Genomic DNA, 23,525 nt, shown 5'->3' with positions numbered 1-23,525 from the left:
AGTAATTTATAGTGAAGCTACTCCTAAAAAAAGGGAATGAGCGAGGCGATTGTATTTTACCTCTTTATTACAAGCTGTATGCGTTCTTGAGGGACTATCAACACTTTGAACCTCTACGATCTCTACTGGGTTAGGCCGTTTTCTTTTCCAATTTTGATCTTCATCGGTACTCTGGCTTGTGTCTTGAGGAACACGCGTGTTAAATGGAAGAACTAGAGGGTGCTTCTCTATAGCTGTTGAAGTGCCCACCACTTCTTTCAAAGCTGCCTTTGAGGATTTAAGCTTCTTTTTTTAGGTTGTGTAACTACTTTTGGGATTGGAGTTGATATTTTTTTAACTTTTGAGAGCGTCTTTCCAACACCTTGATCTTCACCTCCTAAAGGAGTTGTAGAATTTAGCCCAACATTGTCTACCAAAGCTTGTAAATTATTCTCGAGAAACTTCCCATGCGCTTTCTCCCACCAAGACATATAATTAGTGCAGAAAGGCTTCTCCGTAGGATCTCCTGCTGGGGGAAAAATCGCACGTGACATAGATCAATACAGTGTGCAAATCCTCCAAAATCTGATTCCTTCATCTAGAGAGGTGTTACGGATATCGTTCTCCAAAAATCCGGGGACGTTCTGGTAAAATCCAAATTGACGACCAAACCGATGCGGGCTATATGGCTCGATGATGAATGAATTACCATACCTCAAAGGAAGGTAATTAAAACGTAAGCTCATGAAGTAATTTGATTCCAACTCTTAAGGGGCATCGTTATCCACGTAATAATAAGGACGGGAATTGGTTAACATTGTTGGTGCCCAAACTATATCCTCCCTATTGTGGATGCGTTTTCTTCCATTCTTCTCGTCAACGTACCTCAGCCCCTTCTCTTGAGTATGCTACCATCAAAGGGACAGACGGATCCTTAGCAAGTGGATAGTAGGTTTTGAAGTAATGTGCAAGCCAGCCATAAACATAATGAATGGGAAAAGAAACTTTGACCTGATCGAGTTGGGAAGAATGCGAAATCTTATTCAAACCATTATAAATACTCGCTAAAACTGGGACTGCAAGGCTAATCTTTCGTCCGCCTGCCATCATGCTTGCCATCTTAAAAGTCTCAAGATGAATGAAGTTTTCTACCTTGGGGAACACAAAGGCACATAGCCAAATTGATAAGAATGCCGCTACATATGTCTCATCTTTCTTGTCAGACCTCACCCTAAGCTTAGAGAAAATAGTTTCTTGATCACTCGACCACCTTGTCATCTCAGGAATAACTCCGTTAGGATTATGTGTTGACTTTAGTTGTGCAGATTTCTTTTCCTTTTGCAACGGGGAAGGTCTATATATTAAAGTTTTTTACACTAAAAACTTGTCCACTTGCTGAAGGAGACCTTTTGGTTAGCACCCGTACCCTCCTTAAGATGATGAAATGCAGCAAATAAATACTCGCAAGATCGAGGAATAAATCTGACTTTTTTTTATTCAAACCGATGAGTTCTCTTGTCTTAGGCACCACTTCTTCGTACGGAGAACCCGCAATGGCCAAACCCCCAAGGATATGTAAGTCCCAAAGAGATATAATAGCTCCCCAGCTGATGTAAGAAGTGTGTTCGTCTTGGGGCACCAAGCCTCACAAAATGCTTGCAAAATGTTCGAGTTTCGATCATAAGTGAAAAGTGAGGCATACAGCATCGTAAATCTTTGTTGTACTCAGAGTTTGTTGGCTTCCACCAAGTACGTCTTCAGCCCATTCCCAATATCCTGGGATATGACGATACTCGCCCTCGATTGTTGTTGTGTTTTCCCAATGTACTTCGCCTTGAATTATGCGACTTCCTAAGTTTGGAAGGGTGCTAGCAATATTTACATGGCGATGGATTGGCGCTTGGAGAGACCACATCTTGGATAATGGATTAGAAATCGATTTGTGTTCCAAGGTCCAGTTCTCTATATGAAGGGAGTTCCTTAGAGGAGGCCATGAGGCTGCATATCGGCCGGCTTGTGAGGTGTGAACCAAAAGCTTGGTTTGTCTATGCCATCTTCAGTCTCGATGATGAGATATCTAAGTTTTGAGGAAGGTGAGGTATAGTCCCTGAAATTTGCCATCTCTTTATGCTAAAAAAAAAGAGAAAGAAAAGAGGGGTCATCAAAGTCCAAATCAAGAATATTAGAATGGGTACAAAGGTCTAGATGGATGAAATACTCTCCAAGAATCGGGCCATTTTGAGAGTAATCTCTCCAAGAATTGGGCCACATTAAGAGTAATCTCTCCAAGAATCGGGCCATTCTAAGAGTAATCTCTCCAAGAATTGGGCCATATTGAGAGTAATCTCTCCGGTAGTCGGTCCACTTTGAGAGTAATCTCTCCAAGAATTGGGCCACATTGAGAGTAATCTCTCCAAGAATCGGGCCATTTTGAGAGTAATATCTCCAAGAATTGGGCCACATTGAGAGTAATCTCTCCAAGAATCGGGCCATTTTGAGAGTAATCTCTCCAAGAATCGGGCCATTTTGAGAGTAATCTCTCCGGTAGTCGGGCCATGAAAGTAATCCCTCCGATATTTGGGCAGGGATGAGTACCCATCCCCTCACACCCAAGATTATCTTCTTCATGCGTGGATCATCTTGTTGAACAAGAACATATCTTTCTCACTTGACCTACAAAAAAATGACAAAAGAAGAAAAGCACAAGAAAAGAAGAAGAAATTACCTTCGCGTCAATGCTTCCAAGTCGTCAAAAGTAGACTCAAGTGGCTTACAAATACTGCAAATTGATGCTCACAAGTTGGAGAGTATGCATCCTTTATATAGAATTCTCAAAGCAGTATTTGGGAATAAAGTCCCGATGTGGGACATAGTTACTGCTCCTAGTTGGAAGTGGTTACTGTAAGACGAACTATGAGAATGTGTTAGAAAAGGATTCAGATGTGTATAATCCTTTTGTAGAGGCGGCGATGATTGCAATGAATCATATTGCAAATAGGAGACACCGTAATTAACCAAATCATATTGCAAATAGGATTACTTACATGTGGGACATGTAAATAGCTCCTGAAATTACGTGTCTCCTTTTCGAATTGGATTGTTTTGCCTAATCATTACATTAAAGGGATCTTCTAATTTGGCAAATGAGTTGCAATCCCTAGCAGTGATAGATTCAAGTACCAAAGTTTATTAGCTACGTGTCTTAGCCTTATTTAATTATTTAAGGAGAATTGCTATTAAAAGTCTTGAAGACAAATCCAAGTAGTTGAAGGGAATTATGCACTACAAATAGAGTGCATGGATACTTTTCAGAAGTTCTAATTTGACCCGAGGAAAAAAAGATATATTAACTTGAGTCTGATTTGATACTTCACTTGTACTTCAAGCCTAGTGTTAAGGTTTGTCAAGTTTATTTATACCTCAAACAAGTCTTGAAGTAGGGGCATTTGTAAGCATTAAAATTTTATCGAATTTAAATCGATATAATAATATGAACTATATTTTAATATGCTAGTCCAAATAAATATTATTGGGCTAATATAATTGAATTAGTTATATAAGTCCAATATATATGGATTAAATAAATAAGTCTTAATTCATTGGGCTAACTCATTTAATTGGGCTAAAGTGATGAGCCACACTAAGGTAATATTTATCCCTTCAAGGCTTATAGTGCATGTCTTTGTAGTACTCGTATCTGGCTGTACTATTTTAGAGTGCACCATCTAGGTGTCTCATAAAGAGATTTATTAGCACATTTACAATATCCTTCAGAAATGTCAACTGACGCAATGAATTCATCCATCATATTTTCTTATACTACTTTTGTTAACCTCCATAGGGCATATATGGAATGCGTGCGACCTTGTATATACCTCTGTTACTATTGAATATAACTCATAGAGCTTATGTTCCTTTGCCTCAGTTATAAATGTTGTTAACGTTCATTAACTGGGTACCTCGTACCCTTTTTCACCTTGCTCCTTTTACTTGCTGAAACTTGTAAATGGGCCACGTGTTCCTAGAGGCCCAGTGTGGTGCCACGTGTCAAATGACGTGGCGCGCCAAGTCAAGCGGAAGAGTCAATAGGACCATGCCACGTGTCAAAATGACAAGGCATGTCCAGTCATACTAAAAGGCCAATGAAATCGCGCCATGTGTGCAAGTGACATGTTCTGGCCAATCAAATGCAGCCATGTCACACTTCAATTTGATTGGTCGGAAAGAGTTTGTTCTTGTCACAACTCTTCCCTTCCACAACTATAAATAGGGGTCTTCATAACTCAGAAAAGATAAGAAAAGTTATAACAAGAAGCAAGAAAGAGCTCGTGGATCAAACGCTGCAAATTCCTCCACAAGTTTCAGGTTTCAAGTTCAAGTTCAAGAAATTAAGTGCAAGTTCAAGAACGAAGAACAAATTAAGGTCAAGTTCAAGCTCAAGAACAAGATCATCGTTCGAGGCAACAAATACATATTCAAGATCAAGCTCAAAGGCCCTTGAATTTATTTACTATTGAAAAGTAGAATCAGGGGATTCATAGAGATTGTAATACTCAAATATTCGAAATAAAATACTACGATTGTTGCGATATTTTTCGGTTTTGATTTTATTTTCTCGACACAATTTATTGTCTACACAGGTATCATTGTAAAATTGTTCAATGCCAATACAGGTAAGTATCTGGATACTCATGTCTGACAATACAAGTCGAAAGATCCTATTAGAAAACATGAAAATACCATTAAAAAGAATCCTGTTAACTTGTCCATGAAAAATACTACTATCCCAGTCCAAAACAACTTCTCACTCTTAGAGAATGAGCAAACGGTTTTGTGTGAAATCACTAAAAATGAAAATAAAAATAAAAATAATTCACCCCTTACATATGAACAAATGGATACTCATTCGAATAATATGGACACGTTGGAAACAAACGTGTCACTATTAAATACTACTACAAAAAATGCCATGCACATAAGCACCACCCCTAATAATATAATTAGCTCGTCTACTAATTATGACCTTGCCGTTCCAAATAACCAATTAAAACATGACTCATATACTAATTATCCTATAAACCAAATAATCAAAGATAAGGTACCCTACTTAGGTCTAAAAGAGAAACCCCACAAGCACGTCTTACAAATGTCCATCAAAAACTCTATTGACAAACAAATGACACCTCCCCTAGAACACGAAATGAAAACCAAATCCTCTGAAGATCAAGTTATAAAACAAACGCTTGCCCACTCAAATGACATGCAAATTGAAAATTCGATCATTGCCCTAGCTACTAATACTCCTTCTACCACTGATGATTCCAATGCCACACCTGCCAGTAGCCTCCTTAAAAACCATCAACCATTACAAAATGCCAAGAATCCCCTCTACCCTAAGGAGAAGACACAGACTTATTCAAATTCTGAGACAGCACAAAACTCAAAATATGGAAAATATACCTCTCTTTCCCCCACAAATGAAAAACCCACCAATCATCTATGTCCAGCCACCTCTAGCACAAGACTATCAGCCTCTTTCATGGATATACATGGGACTACTGGGGCATGCAGTCTCGTTCAATCTCCAAATCCATGGTCAAGTGAGTCATCTTCCAAAACACCCATTACCTAGCATAGTTGATAACCGAGGGGATGAGGCTCGTAGTGAACAGTTACTTAAACCAAGTATGGCTAAACAAAATCTTGCACCCACTAGAACCATCCTTGAACCCACATTTGGTACATACAATGAGGAATCAGTGGAACATGCCACCTCTTCAACCCTATATAACCCCAGAATCTACTCCCGGACATGCCCTTCTTCCCACCAAAAAATGCTCTCGCAATTGAACCTCATCTTTATGCCACGGGAGAACACACAACAAGCACAAGAGAAACCAACATCACCAATGGATCAACAACCACCACCACCTCAACCACATATGGTGCAGGAACTAGAACAAGAAGAGCCAACCATAGAGGAAATAAGAGTATCCCTCAACCTAGGCTTAGAACAGATTCTGGAGTTCTCAAACTTAGACGAAGAAAAAGTCTATCTCTTCACGGAGATGCAAGAGAAAAGGCATGGGCTCAATTGCCCACTGGCACTGTACAGGTGCTCAATGGATATCAGGCCACCTCAAAATCCAACGATGGGCAATCAAGCCATGATTCTAGTTCCCTCGCTAAGAAGGAGCCCTGTCTTTCTGGAGGGGGTGGGGGAGAACGGAGACCCAACAAACATGAATCTAAAGCTAACCATGAATCGTCTAACTAACTTTATTATCTAGAATATAATGGGAGAAAACAATGATGACTTTGGGTGTAACTTTAGGAAGATGGTTGACACTCATAGGCCATGCATGGTTATACTACTGAAAATAAGGATGGTAAACTATGCTCAAATGCTAAGTGATTTTAGTTTCTCAGAGATGATAGAAGTACCCGCAGAAGGGCAAGCAGATGGTATGGTGGTAATGTGAAATCATAACATGGTTATTGTTCGTAATTTTGTCCGCAGAAATCAAGAAATACATGCAATAATTTAGATACTTACTATTCGTAAAGTTTGGTTATTTGCTTCTATATATGCTACCACTACCGTATTTAATAGGAATATTATGTGGGAAAACTTAGAGAATACCTATAAAAACTATAAAGGCTCGTGGATGGTAGGAGGTGATTTTAACGATATTATGAGATCGAATGAAAAAATTTTTTTTTTTGGGGGGGGGACCTATAAATAGTAATATAGCTAACTATCTTTGGTCAAAAATTAGTAATTGTAACCTAATATATATTACATATAAAGGCTGCAAATATACGTGGTCAAATCATAGAAAAAGGAGAAAAGGGCTCATCATGGAACGACAAGACAAAACTTTAGGAAATGAGGAATGACTTGAATTATTTTCAAATTGCTCAGTAATTTACCTACCTAAAACATACTCAAAACATAACCCTCTATTAATAAAGTTAATCCCTAGAAATAGACAAGACTATACACAACCTTTCTGTTTGGAAACTTTTTGGTGCAGACACCCCGACTTCCAAAATCTTATTAGTAAAAATTGGAATGGAATGGACTATTGCAGTGCTAGTAAAAACTTCACAAATATCATTAAATTCTGGAAAGATAAGATCTTTGGAGATATTTTAGTAAGAAAAGAAAATTTTAGCAAAACTTCAAGGGATCAAAAACTCTAGAAATTACCCTAACAGTGACTTTCTTCATACACTAGAGGGGGAAATTTTATTTTGTGTCTCATACAACTGACACTAGTTGTATGAGACAACTTTTTTGTCTCACAGTTTTGTGGACCCAGAAGTATAAGATTGGGGTCCACAAATTTGTGAGACAAAAAGGAACCTCATACAACTAGTGTAAGTTGTATGAGACACAAAATAAAACTTCTCCACTAAAGGATAGTCTCAAAAAGATTACAATGACATTCTTAAAATAGAGGAGGACTACTAGAAAATAAGGTCTAGGATAATGTGGCTTAATAAAGGAGATGTCAATACAAGATTCTTCCACATATCGGCATCAAATAGTAGGAGGAGAAACAAACTCACCTATTCTAAGGATGATATTGGAAAGTGGGTTAATGATCAACACTTGATCATGTCACACATTTGCAACTATTTTAATGATACTTTTACTACCTCTCACTCAATTACTAATTGGAATAGCATAAAAACAAACCCCTCCAGTCACTATAAGTATGACCTAACAAATTTAGATAATTCGTTATTGGATGATGAAATTACGAGGGCACTAGTCTCCTTTAAACCTTTTAAATCCCCAGGCCAGATGACCTTCACCCCTTTTTTTCCAAAAGTATTAGAATATTACAGGGCAGGAACCTTTGTCATAAAACTTTTAACAATCAAGAAATCCCAGAAGACATCAACAAAACCTACCTTTGCCTAGTTTCAAAAATTTCAAATGCTAACAATATAAAAAACTTTAGGCCCGTTAGCCTTTGTAATACTATCTACAAGACGGTTACAAAAATCGTTGCAAATTGTCTCAAGCCTTTCCTAGAACAAATTATTAGTCAATTCCAAACTAGCTTCATGAAACATAGAAGAGCCTTCGATAATGCAATCATTATCCAGGAGTTAGTATCCAATTTAAAAAAGTTAAAAGGAAACAAGGTCATATGATCTTAAAAATTGATCTCGAAAAGGCTTTTGATTGTTTGGAATAGTCATTCATCTATCGCATGCTCAAATACTTTAATTTCCCCCCTAAATTCTCCAAACTCTTACTAAATTGTATCTCCACTAGCTCTATAGCGATCCTAGTGAATGGTACTATTTCAAATTTCTTTGAACCAAGTCAAGAAATTAGGCAAGGTGATCCTATATTGCCATATATCTTTATTCTTTGTATGGAGATGTTATCTAGAGATATTAATCACCAAGTAGATATACACAATTGGGACCCTATTGCTACAGGAAGGAAAAGCCCCTATTTTTCACACTTATTTTTTGCGGATGACCTAACATAAATAGCCAAAGCAAACAACAAATTATGCCAAACCATTAAAAGGGGTCTAGACTACTTTTGTAGTCTATCAGGATAATGTATAAACACTACTAAATCAAAAATTCTTTTCTCTAACAACTGCTCGCCAAACATGATTAAGGATATTACCAACAGCTTATGAGTTAAGAGAAGTGAGTCATTTGGAACTTATTTGGGATTCCCAATCCTAAACAAAAATCCAAGATCCACTGACTACCACTTTATTATAGATAAAATGAGGGCAAGACTGACTTTCTGGAAGACTAGGTTTATTAATATTGCGGGAAGAACCACAATAGCCCAATCTTGCCTTAATTAAATCCTTAACCACTATATGCAATATACTCTTCTTCCAAAAAAACCTTGAAAAATATTGATAAAGTCCAAGAGGATTTTATATGGGGTACTATTACAAAAAAGAAAAAACTTCACCTAATCAAATGGTCTATCATTTACCAACAAAAGTCCAATGAGGGCCTAGGCATTCGTAATGCTAGTGCAAAAAATATTTGCCTTTTAACTGGCCTAACCTGAAGACTACTCACTAACACAACTACTCCATGGGCAAAACTTATTATTACCTCCTATGGTACTAGTACAACCAAGAACCCTCACTTTTTTATTTGGAAGAGTATTCTAAAAGGGTGGGATATTTGCTCCAAAGGCATTACTTGGTCACCTCACCATCAATACAACATGAACATTTGGTAAACTAATTGGATCCCCAATACAAAAAACCTTAGAAGCTCTATTGAGGGCCCTCTATCACCTACCGATCACTCTTTAAAAATTAGGGATATCTATAGCAACCACAATTGAGATTTCACAAAATTCTCTATAATATTCCCTAGTGATATCAAAGAAAATATCTCAAAGGTCATAATACGTACTAAGGGACAGATTTGTGACACTCCTATATGGTCCCTCACCACAAAAGGTACTTTTACTACAAAATCTTGCTATGATTTAATTGAACCACCTAAAGCACATCAATTAGAGTTCGAATGACTTTGGATCCAAACAAAATCAAGTTCTTCTTATGGGAATGCCTACACAATAGACTGCCATGTAGAGCGTACTTAGCACATATAGGTATGAACATAGATCTCATATGCCCTATTTGCAAAAGGGATGAAGAGTCCATCACTCATATTTTCTTCAAATGTAAAACCACTAGTTTTTTTTTGGGATAGTTTGGGATGATCAAATTTCTATAAACCAACGGACAATCACTAACTTATGTAAGTAAAAGATTTTGATCACAACATTAAAGATAATAATATTAACTGGAGATCTTTTTACCCCTTTGCACTTTGGAATGTTTGGTTGAATAGAAATAATAATAACCAAAACAACACTAACAACCCTATTAACATCAACTACATCAAGCAAAGATCAATAGAATACAATCTTCTAATTGGAAGTTGTCACAACCCTACGAAAAAAACAACTATCAATATAAAATTGCACAAACCTCCGAGGGATGGTATAAATTAAATGTAGATGCAAACTACAAAAATAACAATCAAAAGAGTGGCTTGGGAGGTGTATTCAGAAAACAAGCAGGAACTGGGTGGTAGGTTTTACAAAATCTACTCATACAAACAGTTCACTAGAAGCTGAACTCCACGCTCTTCTTGAGGGTCTTCAAACAACACAAGAATGGAAACTGTTTTCTCTGAAAATTGAAACAGACTCCACTGAGGTAATCCTCTATATATATCAAGGCAATAGACTATATGATGATATTGTCAATGTATGCAGGTTGTTAATGCACTAGGAGAAGGAAGTGGCTCTCCGATACGTCTTCCGGTAAGGGAATAAAGTGGCACACCACCTAACAAAGGAGACTGATGCACAAACAAGGATGGAGAAATATTATGCACAACCTCCATTTTCTGTTGAATCTTTTATAATGAAGCCAAAAAGAACAATATGTTTTTGTCAAGTATTTAGCAAATGATGCTTGTAATGTACTAACAGGCCTAGATAACCAATGTCTTGAGCGACATGGGTTATGTGTGTCATGTTTCTACGTAGTATTAATATAAATATTTCTGTTTGCTCAACAAAAAAAAAGTAACCATTTAGCTAGCAATAATGCGATTATAAAAAAAAAGTTGGTGATTGAATTATATGTATCATAGAGAATGAATAGCAAGAGTGAATATTGTTATGAAAAGATGTTTGAATTAAGAAAACAATATCCATACCAATATTTTCTTCATATTTAACCCCTTTTCCCCCTAAAAGACCCCCAAAAAAGCCCAAGAAAAAGAGGAAAGAGTCACGTGATTGGCACATGGGTAAACACCATCCCATATTTTCCAAATTCTAACCAGATTCTTACCGAGGCAATCTTCTTTCAAGATTCCAAGTACGGTTCTAATAAATAGTGAACGTTACATTACATAAAACTCAGAAATGAGTTTTTCCCTCTGAAACTTGCCCCGATCTGCTTTGGATGGTCCGATCACATGGCGTCTTCTCAACAAACACACATTCCTTTGCCTCCTGACCCTGGTTTGCTGTTTTCCCCCCTTTTAATCTTTCATTTCCTGATTTTACAGATCAAAACTCTTCTTTTTCCCCCTTTTCTGTTGCGGATTTTCTTGGGTTTTTATTATGCGGTGCGTTACAATTCTCCATTTTAATGAAATGGGGTTATAAAGTTCATGCTTTCTTGGTGGTGGTGGTGGTGGTTGGGGGGTGGGGGTGGGGTACCTTGTATGTGCAAATTTGCTTGTGGCATTAATCTTGAAGGTTTTGCATCAATCAGACGTACACTGAAGTTCTAATTTTTTCATGTTTATGACTTTCTTGTTGGTTGCATTGATATCCTGTTAATAGGCATTTAGGTCAATTAGTACAGATTCTATCATTCTAAGTTGCATAAAAGAAAGGTTGCAATTGATGTTCCTATGAGACTCAGCACTTAGTTTAACCATTGGACTTCCTATTTTTATGCGTTCTTGTTTGTATAGACATACTAACCCGCGAATGTTGCTCTTTGCTTCATAACTAACTATGGCATTTTGTAATTTGACCTAAAATTTTATCATAACGAAAAGGAAAGATAAAGGAGGATGTGAATGTAAACTCAAGGTTCTATGATGTTGGTTTTCGTAGGTGACAAAATTGAAGGGGATGAGGCAAATTTTTCTTCAGTTCCAATTCATGTTGTCACTAATCCATCTCAACTACCTGTTGAATTCTTGGAGCCTTCTCCTGAGTCGCAACTGGTTATTGGTTTTGATTGTGAGGGTGTTGATCTTTGTCGCCATGGGACTCTTTGTATTATGCAGGTAAATCCAAAACCTGAATGTGCATCATGTCATGCGGCCTTAAAATTGCTAATTAGATTTCTCGTTTTATGAAATTACATGTCCTGCAATAGTGCAATATTTTGTGGTTATTGAAGAAGTAATCATCCATACAGCTCTAGATTAATGGAAAGCCTAATGCAATTTGATGTTCATACATTTTATGGACGCAGGTAAGCCTTTGAAGTTATGAGCTTGTAAGTGTACTGTGCAGTGTGCACCTTTGGTTGGTAATCAGTAAATGTAGAGTTCAGACTTGATGTATTTTGCTCAAATTTTTGTTTACTCAGTGTGGTAATCCTAGTTTGGAAGGGAATGATTATTAGCAACAAGATGAACTATGGCATAACTAAGATGGTTCTGCTGGAAAATATTTACTTTTTCCATGCCCAAATCATGTACTCCTCAGATCACATCAGGGTTTTAGGCTAAACGCTATAGTTTCTTGTCTTTTTAAGAGGTACATGTTTTTTTAATATTCTCCAAATGCATTTTTTGTACTAAACATCAGCGGTAGGCTCAGATGTCCCAATTGGCTAATGGAGTATATTGAAATGGTTTTAGTGGTAGAAGAAAATTGGTATGTGGCATTGGAGAACCTCTTACATTCTCTGATGGTGGTCTAAGATGTCATGATACACACGGGCAATGCAATTAACGTTTTCACTGTGAGCAACAACAACAACAATAATAAATCCAGTATAATACCTTACCCCTACTTTGAAGGTTAAGAGGCGGTTTCTAATAGCTCCCAGATCAAGGAAAGATGACAAGAAAGCAGTAGCAACAAGCAGCAACAACAACAAAGATAATACAAAAACAAAGCTAAAGGAAAAACATGTAGTAATAGAGATCTAACAATAATAGAATACAAGACTAATACTAATAGTCTTGTGAGCAGCGTATAGAAAGTCTGTCTTGGCTGTTTGGAAGATTTTATGTTTATTAGAGAAGGAAGGAGCAGACGAATGAATTGGAAGACAAATATGAGAATAGACATCCCTGGCATGTTCAACATTGAGATATCCCAGCTAGTTTCATTGGATCTTCTTTGTTTCTTTCTCAATCCTTTTACCAGCACTGAAGGAAGAGCCAATGATGAACTTAAGAGTAAGCAGTTGAAAAATGTGACAGGAGAGATCATGGAGGAACTTTTTAGTGAAGGAACAAGAGAGGGAGAGCACTAACTTTTAGAAGTCAATCCTCAACTTTGAGGAATGGGGTGATGTGGTGAGTGTTGGGTTAGAGAACTTACATGCCTTAAAAAGTGTATTTGATATGATAAAGCCTTTACATAGCCAGGTGTGCATTAGCCGGAATCCCTTTAGGCTTTCCATTTCAGAAAATCTTGCTATGTTGAAAATTGTGAAAAAAGCAGGTTCAAGGAGGAAATTTTTTGTGAACGAAGAAAAGAGGGAATATGAATATTTTCAGAAGTGAATCCTCAACTTACAGGAGTGTGGAGTGCTGGGGTTAGAGTACCTACATGCCTTAAAAAGTGTATTTGATGCAATTAAGCATTTATATAGCCAGTTTTGCATCGGCCTGACTTTCTTCCTAGGCTTTGTTATTCTTAATTTCAAAACTTGCTATGTGGTGGCAGCATGTATTTTTTGAAAAAGGAATGATATGATCATATCCTTTTTACTGTTTCCTTGCTTTTTTTGTACTCCGTGCACTCCCATTGTTTACTTTCATGTTTATATATACGTTCCAACCGTTCCAAATGCAGCTAACTTCCGCTGCTTTTTGGTGTGTATCAATTGACTTTGACCCCTCTAAATTTGTCTCCAAGAATTCAAATTTATGTATGGTAATACCACTTTTTATTGGCCAGGTGTGCAATACTGTGTATTTTTTAGTGCTGATGTGATATCTTCTCAACATAGTACCTGACTTTCATGCAAAGTCAAAGCTATTGTTTTTAGACATACCTCTAACTGGCTGCAACATGTTAAAATATAAAAAATTTCTTTCCAAATCTTCATACTAGTCAAATTGGGTCATTTAGATTGGGGTTAGAGTGTACTTTGGGAATTATCAAGTGTAACTTTAAATATGCCTTGTGCTAAATCTAATTCCCTGTGCTTGTATCCTTGGCATCAAAACACTGAATCTCAGATAGTTGGCCTCTAAACCCTGATGTTAAATTTCTCTTTTCTTATCGAGTGGATTGAAAGCTTAAGTCCATCCACAAAGGGCTTTTAAGGCTGTGGTATATTCAGATTTGCTATTACATTTGTCAGCTTGTTTCTTCTACCTTATTTGAGATCAAACAAGCGTTGCTGCTTGCAGCATAACTTGGTGTCATAATGCTTTCAGTTGATAACACTTATGCCACCAAAAAAAAAAGAAGCTTCCTGTTGATAAAATTTGTTTTTGCAGCTTGCCTTTCCTGATGCGATATATTTGGTTGACGCTATTCAAGGTGGAGAGACTGTTATTGAAGCCTGTAAGCCTGCACTTGAGTCTAGTTACATCACAAAAGTTATTCATGATTGCAAACGAGATAGTGAGGTCTCTTATTGATTTCTTCTCTTTTTCAAATTGTTGTATATATGAAGTGTCGTTGCATGTCTAATTTACTTGTCCATTCTTCTTTCAGGCATTATATTTTCAGTTTGGCATAAAGTTGCACAATGTTGTGGATACACAGGCAAGCATTCTCACTTGAAGTTGTCTCAGTGTACTTAATTTTACACCAAGCACCATCCAGTTTGACTAGTCTGAAAACCAGAATACTGAGACCTGAGTTTGATGGACTATTAGATGCCATTAGTTTAAGATGCGGTATTAATAGTTGAAATGTGTGAAACTGGAAACAGTTTTTCGAAAGAATGTCATATTAGAACTGGAGTTAATACAGTTATTATAAATAATAAGTAGTTAAGATGTGTATAGATTGCCCTGTTTGTTGAAAGACAAAACTAGAGTTAATAATTGTGCTGGTTGTTAATGTAGTTTGAATATCGGACATAGACAAGAAAGTGGTCAAGCAATTGGGCGGACTAATCAACAGTAGGTCACATAATTTGGGATGGACGAATCTGTAAATTTGACAAACCAACTAATGATACCGGGTTTTGTGAGGGCCTTTTTAATTTGTATTACTGTCTTACTGCCAAGTATTGTGAAGGGTAAAAGTAAAACTCTTGGGTTTTTAGTCCATTCAATTATATTTAGTTTGTTCCTATTCTCCACATGGGTCCTTCATTTAGTTTTCTTTCCTCAACCTCTTCTGACTGCGAATGATCATGCTTTAGATTGTTCAAGGTAGTTTCTTCTGATGTGATGTTAATAATTGTGATTGCACATTCCATTGATTGAATGGACTGATTCGGAAAACATTACTGTCAATTAGATGAGTCACATCTTCCATCATTTATTCTCTATCTTTGTGTTTTTATTTTCCCAGAATATGTTTGTTTGCTTCTTTTTATAAGCTGACATTGATTAATATGTTACACTGACTTTAACTAGGGTTTATTTGCCTGGAAGTGATAATAGAGAGTAGTATGGTTATGACCAGTTTGATGCACTTGGATTATAATGTTTATACTCTCTCCTCAAGCAGATTGCATATTCTTTGATCAGTGAACAAGAAGGACGTGCACGGGTCCCAGATGACTACATATCGTTTGTTGGTCTACTTGCTGATCCTCGTTATTGTGGTATTGATCTATCTTCTGTTTTAAAATTTTTACTTGCTTATGTGTGCCTTGGGTTCTGTGGATCCTGCTACTTAGATATGAGCTTGTAAGCAAGGATGAAGGAAACCTATCATCTAATGGAAGCTATCATGTATTTTGAATGTATTTTTCTGTAAGATTAGATAACAAGTGCCAAGGGGTAATAATAACATTATTAGCAAAACTAAAATTCTCGCGATTACCTTTTTCTTCTAAAAAATACAATTAGCTTGAAACTAATGAGTTCCATCAACTGGAGCTTGTACTCAAGTTGTTTGGCATCCCTTACTACTTTGTTGTGTGGCGTTATTGCTTATTACTTAATCTTTTTTGGTGGATTCAGTGATCTTTTGGATTCTTCCATTTCATCTTTTTGCAGTTTTGAACATTTTACTTTCTCTGCTCCTCGTCAAATTGCTGTCACCTACGAGCTTTATGATCTTTACATTTTGGCCCTGATCTCTAGCATTTCAGCTCTGTGTTTGTTGAACCGTCACGAATTTCGTCCACTTTCATTTGCTGATCTGCTTACAAAAGTAGGCATATGTATTTTATTCGCAGTCATTCTGCATTCTTATCTAGAAAATGGGATCTTTTCCTTGCAGTTAGACGGGTAATAACGGTCGAACTATCAAAGAGGTCCGCTACCAAAGAATTTGGAGTTATAACAATGTAGACTAAGACGTTTTTCCTTTTTCTTTAACCAACTCATACTAAATTCTTTCCCTCCGACTTCTTATTTTGATTTACTTTCATAGTTTTGGACCTCACAAGCACAAAGAAGATAGTAAAACACCCTACTAAAGTTTTTCACAAAACTAGTGAAAACGTTCTTCAAACTCATGTTAGAAGAATTTAAGATGAAAAGAAACCTCACCCACACGTTCTTCATTCCCGCAAGATTGCAAGAAGCGTTGAATAAAAGAAGAATAATGAACTAAAAAGTAAATCACGTTTTTGAAGCAAGAGCTTAGAAAAACTAATCACCAACCTTTATTTTCAGCATATTGAGCCCTTTAAATAGGCCTTACAATGAGTAAAATTGATAAGGTTAAGGAAAACTAATCCTAATTAAACTAGAATAAGAATAAAGCTAAGAAAATCTATCCTAACTAAAATAGGAAAAAGAATTCTAGTAAGAATGAGATACCAACTAACAATCCTAGTTTGACTAGAACTACTAATATAATCCTAATAAACAAGAATTAAATTGCTAGGAAGCAAGTAATACGAAATCTTTATCTTTAAGGAAAAGAAATCCTAATCTTGAATGGATTCTTGGACTTCTTGAATTTCTTAAATTCTTGGCCTACTTGATCTTGCATCATATTTCTTCATCGGTGGAGCGAATACATCTTTCAGGAAGGGGAGGAGAAAGGTTGGAGGTTTGGAGACAGACCCTCGAGTCTAAGGGTTTCAAGATGAGTGGGACTAAGACAAAGTACCTGGAGTGCAAGTTCAGCGATGAGTCAAGGGAAGTAGGTATGGACGTGAGGCTTGGATCACGGGTCATTCCCAAGAGAGGTAGTTTCAAGTACCTTGGGTCGGTTATACTGGGGGACGGAGAGATCGACGAGGACGTCACTCATCGTATAGGGGTGGGGTGAATGAAATGGAGGCTAGCATCTGGAGTCTTGTGTGACAAGAAAGTGCCACTGATACTCTAAGGTAAGTTTTATAGAGCGGTGGTTAGACCGGCCATGTTGTATGGGGCGGAGTGTTGGTCGGTTAAGAACTCTCATATCTAGAAGATGAAGGTAGTAGAGATGAGGATGTTGAGGTGGATGTGCGGGCATACTAGGATGAATAAAATTATGAATGAAGATATTCAGGAGAAGATGGGCGTGGCCCCTGTGGATGACAAGATGCGGGAAGCGAGACTCAGATGGTTCGGGCACGTGCGAATAAAAAGTCTTGGTGCTCCGGTGAGGAGGTGTGAGTGGTTGGCTTTGGTGGGTGCGAGAAAAGGTAGAGGGCGGTCTAAGAAGTATTGGGGAGAGGTGATCAGGCAGTACATGACACGATTGCAGATTTCCGAGGACATGGCCTTGATAGGAAGGTCTGGAGGTCGAGCATTAGGATTGTAGGCTAGGGGTAGTTGAGCTTTTTCTACTTCATACCGGGGGTGAGGCTGGTTTGATAGGGTTGATCTTAGACGGCTTGTGGTTAATGTTGAGTCCACGCTATTTTTTCTGTTTTTCATAGCTCCTGGCTATGTTGCGCGGACTCTCCAAAACAGCTGCTGCACCCGTGTCGGATCCTCCAAAAATACATTATTTTTGGAGGATCCGAAACGCACCCATCGATATTTTCGGAGAGTCCGAGCAACATAGGCTCCGGCCTTAATTACTAGTTATTGTTATTGCGTGTCATCTATTTTATGGTTTTTATGATGCTGTTACTATCTCTATGGTTTCTGTTGATGATACTGATGAATTGTCTCTTCTTGTTTTATTTCTGTCTTCCTGAGCCAAGGGTCTATCGGAAACATCCTCTCTGCCCCATCGAGGTAGGGGTAAGATCTGCGTATACACTACCCTCCCCAAACCCCACTTTGTGGGATTTTACTGGGTCGTTGTTGTTATTGAAGGGAGGAAAAAACTTGATGGAGGTCATATTTTAAGCTGAGTTTGTCTAAGGACTAAAGGGTTGGGCTGCAGTGGTGAATGTGTATTCTATATTCTTTCGGCTTAGGGAAGCAGGGCTGATGGAAGGCATAATGAGTTTTAGTTTTTTAATCTGTAATAAGATCATAACTAATTGATTCACGTATGACATAGTTTGTCAAACTACCTTAATTATTTTGGCACTGTCATAATGCATGTTTTTTTTACAAATTCTTACTTTTTTGTGTATAATAGGCTGCAGTTTTACTCAAACAGGAAGAGCCGTAGAAAAGGGAACTCATTTCTTTTTATCCAATTATCGAACCGTCGAAATGTAATTCCTCATCTTGATTGATCAGAAGAGTCTTTGTACTGATCAAAATAAGAATAAGTGTCTCAAATAACTTCCAGGAGTTTAGATGCTTTTGGCTTTTTGGTGTAATCTTTAGGATGTCAAAGATGAAAATAGCTTGGTAGATCTCATCGGCTCACTACAGGGATAGGAACTGTACAGCAAGGAACTCTTTCTTTTTGTATAGAAGGGTTCTAACCATGTTGATGTACTAGCACCATGTTAGTGCTAGATTTTTTTTTTCTATATCAATTATCCATTACTTACCTGTTCAGAAAGAAAAAAAATAACTGCCAGGAATCATTTTTTCTTATGGTAAGGAATACTGCCGTTTATCATGAACAACTTTCTAAAAAAGCATAGATGAGTTAACGTAAAGTTCAAGAGCTTTGTGAAAATGTATCAAGGAAATTGATTATTTTGGCCCTCGTTAACTATAAAAATGCTGTTTCTAATTTATTTTCTGTCTCAGATGGCTGGAATACTCTTCCTTTTTTTGTTCTTCATACACACCCTAAGCAACTGCAAGGGTAGGAACAGTTTAAGTTTGGACACGGTATTTAGTGGAGGAAGTATCTATTTGACTAGAAGGAGCTTAGATTGTAAGGTCCTTGGATAGATCAGCCTTGCAATGGTTTTGATGAGGGGTCTCTGTGCAGATTGAAAAGGAGTATTACTTCTGTCTTGTAAAGAGGATAAATTCAACATCTTCTTTAGGATAACTGAAACTTCAGAAAAGCAGATTCTTATTGTTTTCTCCTTTTCTTCTTCACAAAATTAGACACATCAAACTTTTTTTCATGAGATAAAGTTAGTTGTCGTTGCCAAAGAATAACAGTGTATGGGTAAAGTCTTTTTGCGCCCTACTAAACCAATTGTCTCTTGTGCTTGTGTCTTGAACTTCTCTTCTAGGGTGTAAGTTTTGAGCAGATGCAGATTTGAAATTTTTGGGAACTAAACATCTTCTTGCTTGTTTGGGCAGGAATATCTTATGATGAGAAAGAAGAAGTCAGAGTTCTTCTAAGACAGGTGAGTTAAAATTTTGCTTGCACACAGCAATGAAAAACTGTTTTCCTGCTTTGAACATGTCCATTGCTTCCATTTTGTTGTTTCTCTTCCTGGATTAAATTGTTTCCTTATGTGTAGCTACATGTATATTAGAGACTATGTTACATGGATTTGTTTACAGGTATGTATGTAGTATGGGGTGTGCATAATTATCTGGTATGGGTACATGCAGTTTTTTGCTAATTTTTAGTGTATTTTGAAGAATTTGCATGAAGTTCCCATTAAGAAATCACACCCTTTCTACAGCGGGTATGTCGAAGAAATATGATGGATCCATTTAACATAGTTAGAGAACTTAATATGTGTACTTTCTGCCTTTTAAGGGGAATACAAGGTGCGGATTTTGTCAAAATTTTGCACCTCAATTTGGAGAGCCAACTACTAAATTTGAAGGGAAGGAAATAAACAGCACATGTTTGTCTCTATTTATCTTCTTGCCTAAGAAAATAACGGTAGATGTGTCCTTTCACACGCTGAGTAGTAATATTTTGCTATTTGTGCCAAGGTCCTAGCCACGAGAGAAGCAAGAGGTTCCATGTTTTCTTCTGTTTTCTAATCTCTCTTTCCTGGCCGAAGTTTCTATGGCTAAAAGATGGAAGAATCTTTCTCATGTTGTGTGAATTCCCTTTATTACTCTAGGAAAGCCATCTTTTGCCTTAACTATGTATTTCTCATTTCATCCAGTTGCATTTGTAAGGGTTAAATAGTAGCACGTGCGAGAAATTCTGATGAGCCAGATAAATTACTAGAAGGTCAACAGCGAGATCGTTCAGCTGATGAATTCTTTATCTAAGCCTGTTTTGCATCTAAAACTAGCAGATAGACTAACAGAAGTAGAATTATTGTACTATTTTCATGTCTCTTTTTGTGCTTGAAAATATGGATATATGTGCAGTTTTTCAGTCACTAAATCTACTTAAAGTTTCTCTGGTTAATTGTGTCTTTCACATTTCCAGGACCCTAAATATTGGACATATAGACCATTGTCTGAACAGATGATCCGTGCTGCGGCAGATGATGTTCGATTTCTTCTTTTTATATATCATAAGATGGTGCAAAAGTTGAATGACAAATCCTTATGGCGCCTAGCTGTGCGTGGTGCCCTCTATTGTCGCTGTTTCTGCATCAATGACAATGATTTTGCAGACTGGCCACCTCTACCTCCAATTCCAGGTTATTTCTTCCCCGTCTCTCTCAGTATTGACTGGTCTTTTGACTCTTAAATCTGAATGTGTACATATATATTTGAATGGTTTTTTTTTTTTTGGCAATACAAGAATTTCCTTGGCTATGTGACCTATGTTCTTTCATTTTATTCTGTAGTACCTTTTCATTATTCTAAGGTCAAATAAAAAAGGTGGAAAGGATTTCTGTTAGTTACATGGTTCAACCCTAAGCTTGATGTACATATAAATAGCATTTGTGGTCTATCTCTTAGAAATGATTGTAATCTTTTAAGCATATGCTTATACTAGAGAACCGCTAGTTTAGAGAAACCCTAGTTTGCCTGAAAAGATAAATTATTTAGTATTGAACTGAAGTGGATCTGAATAGAGTGGAATGTATATGAAGGATTTTTATGGACGACCTCAACTAATTTGGAACCGAAGCCGAGTTGATTGATTGAAGCATATAAGCAGTTATAAGCATGCTGATAAAAGTTTGATGGGTTCCACAAGGACAGAAATTTTGTAAGTAGTACCTTTTAAAGAAGCATGACTTCTAAAATTATCTAGACCTGAGATAAGGAGGTTAAACTGGTGAAACCTTCTATTGATGGTTGTCAAGAAAATTTCACTTGATAAAGCAATGAACTATGTAGTTATTCAGTTCTTGAACCATGCAGATGTTTGTTTTATATGATCGACATAGACATACATCCAAATATGTTACTGCTGGGGTGTAGAACTCAGACTGAAGATAGCACATCCCAGATGAAATTCTTATGTTTGTACCTTTAAGAGCAGAAGAACTAATATTAGGTGGGTTTTGATTTGCAGAAAACATTGCTGCTAATGGAAGTATGCCTGAGGAAGAAGTCTTGTCTGTTATTGATGTTCCCTCGGGGAAAATGGGACGTGTTATTGGCAGAAGAGGAGCTTCTATATTGTCGATAAAGGAGTCATGCAAGTATGTTTCTTTGCTTCATCGGTTAATGTGTGCCTATGTGAGGATAAAAACTCACTTTCAATTTCCCGAACATTATTTAAATGTTCAACTTTTGGGCTTAAACAACACGGATAATATGATGATCCCATCTGCTCCAATGTGCTACTTTCCTCTTTTATTTTATATCCCATTGTTTAAGTTTAGAACAAATGCATCTTGCATAGAGAGAATGGGAAAGAGAGGGTAAGAGAGAATGAGCATGTCAAACAACATATTTGCCGACTGTTACCTGAGCTTAGTTTAATTAAAATGATGAACTGAGTTTGATTGTAGCTCTGTGTATTTATTGATTATGTCTAATATCTTATCACGTGTGCTGGACCGTAGCCCCTTTAACCTAGTTGATGAGCTTGGTATGATAATATTTTAAGTCAATAATACCTGAGGTCAGAACATTTATAATTGTGCTTTGACAGCTTTAGTCATTCTCTATCAACAACAACAACGACCCAGTGTAATCCCACAAGTGGGGTCTGGGGAGGGTAGTGTGTACACAGACCTTACGCCTACCCCGAGGGGTCGAGTTAGCCATTCTCTATCCTTGTGGGAAAAAGATTGTTTTGAAAGAAGAGGAAACAAGAGAAATATAGTATTTCAAAGGGAAAGTTGGTCTCCAGAAACTAATTTTTGAAAGGTTCATATTTCGGTTTTGCTATCTCTGACTCTCAATCTCCAAGAATATTTTGGTTTTGCAATCTGACTCTCATGTACAGCAGTCAGTAGAGTTTGGAAATGTATAGGTTTATCTATTTTCATGATGGTGGTTTCCCAGCCACCTTGTGCGCACCCACAGGTTACCTGCTGCCTCCCACTAGCACAGGTACCGGGTAACTCTGCCCACCACGGCTTAGCAGCTAGTATTTTTTGTCTCTGCCAGGATTTATGTATTGGTTTACTAGTAATGAAGTAATCGTGTTTTTTTTACTTTGACAATCTTGTCATTTGCAGTGCTGAAATATTCATAGGAGGTGCTAAAGGTCCTGCTGATAAGGTTAGTGCTATATTGTCAAAGATTGAATGCCATTATACCTCTTGAAATCTTCCTTGCACCAAAAGTGTTTACATCCATAAATATGTTGTTTCTTCTTTTTAAGTTCTAAGAGTTCCAAGAAAATAATTAATTATTACAATGCTGATCTGCTGCTAAAGTTTTCCGGGGTTAACATAAAAGACCATGCAGCTTTGACCTACATGTGGTAATTGGCTCAACCACCATGGGTGAAGCTGTTTGCCAAGTTTACCGTGTACCTTTTGATGCAAAATTGCAAACAGTTTCGAGTTTTTCCACTTTAAAGCTGTAAAAAATGTTGAATTACTTTAGAGCTGTTCAATTTATATGTTGTTTTATGGATACTTTTGGCATAAGCGAAGGTCTTCAAGTTCCAAGTGCAGTTGTAGTCTACTTGTTTACTTGTCTCACCTAGGATTGCTTTGGTGCAGGTTTTCATCATTGGACCAGTGAAGCAGGCTAGAAAAGCCGAAGCCATTCTTAGGGGGAAACTAGATTTCTAATCAGGAAGTTCATGCAGGACTTATATTGTATCTTTAGACTCTGAAAAGATGGAAAAGAACATAAAACTTGCCCTTGTACTGTTGTACCATAAATAAGCAGTTTGGCGGCCACAATGCAAAATTTGATTTGCTCACTTGTTACAATGTTTCGATTGCTGGTGAGGTTTAGAATATGAATCTTCAGCAATTGCTGCTATCGTTTCCCTTCGTTAGCAAGTCCACACACTTTGAATCTTGAAGAAAATATCATTAATCACAAACGTTTTCAATCACTTTGATGTCGAAAACAATTCT

The 23,525-nt window shown here is 37.2% G+C and overlaps 1 protein-coding gene across 1 annotated transcript; it reads left to right on the top strand.

The window, feature by feature from the left end:
* Positions 1-10,816: 10,816 nt before the first annotated feature.
* Positions 10,817-23,365, top strand: LOC104231031 (uncharacterized). The gene is made up of 10 exons (XM_009783953.2): positions 10,817-11,035; positions 11,642-11,817; positions 14,221-14,352; positions 14,441-14,491; positions 15,410-15,506; positions 19,465-19,511; positions 20,507-20,723; positions 21,551-21,680; positions 22,668-22,710; positions 23,160-23,365. The coding sequence occupies exons 1-10, from the start codon at positions 10,990-10,992 to the stop codon at positions 23,229-23,231; spliced, it is 1,011 nt and encodes a 336-aa protein (XP_009782255.1). The 5' UTR covers positions 10,817-10,989; the 3' UTR covers positions 23,232-23,365.
* The last annotated feature ends 160 nt before the right edge of the window (positions 23,366-23,525 follow it).

This window comes from Nicotiana sylvestris, chromosome 8, assembly GCF_000393655.2.
Source record: "Nicotiana sylvestris chromosome 8, ASM39365v2, whole genome shotgun sequence".
In the NCBI taxonomy this organism is placed as follows: Eukaryota; Viridiplantae; Streptophyta; class Magnoliopsida; order Solanales; family Solanaceae; genus Nicotiana; species Nicotiana sylvestris.
The sequence above is the reverse complement of the archived record's forward strand: the minus strand, read 5'-3'. Positions and strand labels throughout refer to the sequence as shown.

Coding starts and splice junctions, on each gene's coding strand:
- LOC104231031 (XM_009783953.2), top strand. CDS start 10,990: ATGGCGTCTTCTCAACAAACACACATTCCTTTGCCTCCTGACCCTG. Junction 20,724..21,550: donor ACCTCTACCTCCAATTCCAG/GTTATTTCTTCC, acceptor TTTGATTTGCAG/AAAACATTGCTGCTAATGGA. Junction 21,681..22,667: donor TCGATAAAGGAGTCATGCAA/GTATGTTTCTTT, acceptor TGTCATTTGCAG/TGCTGAAATATTCATAGGAG.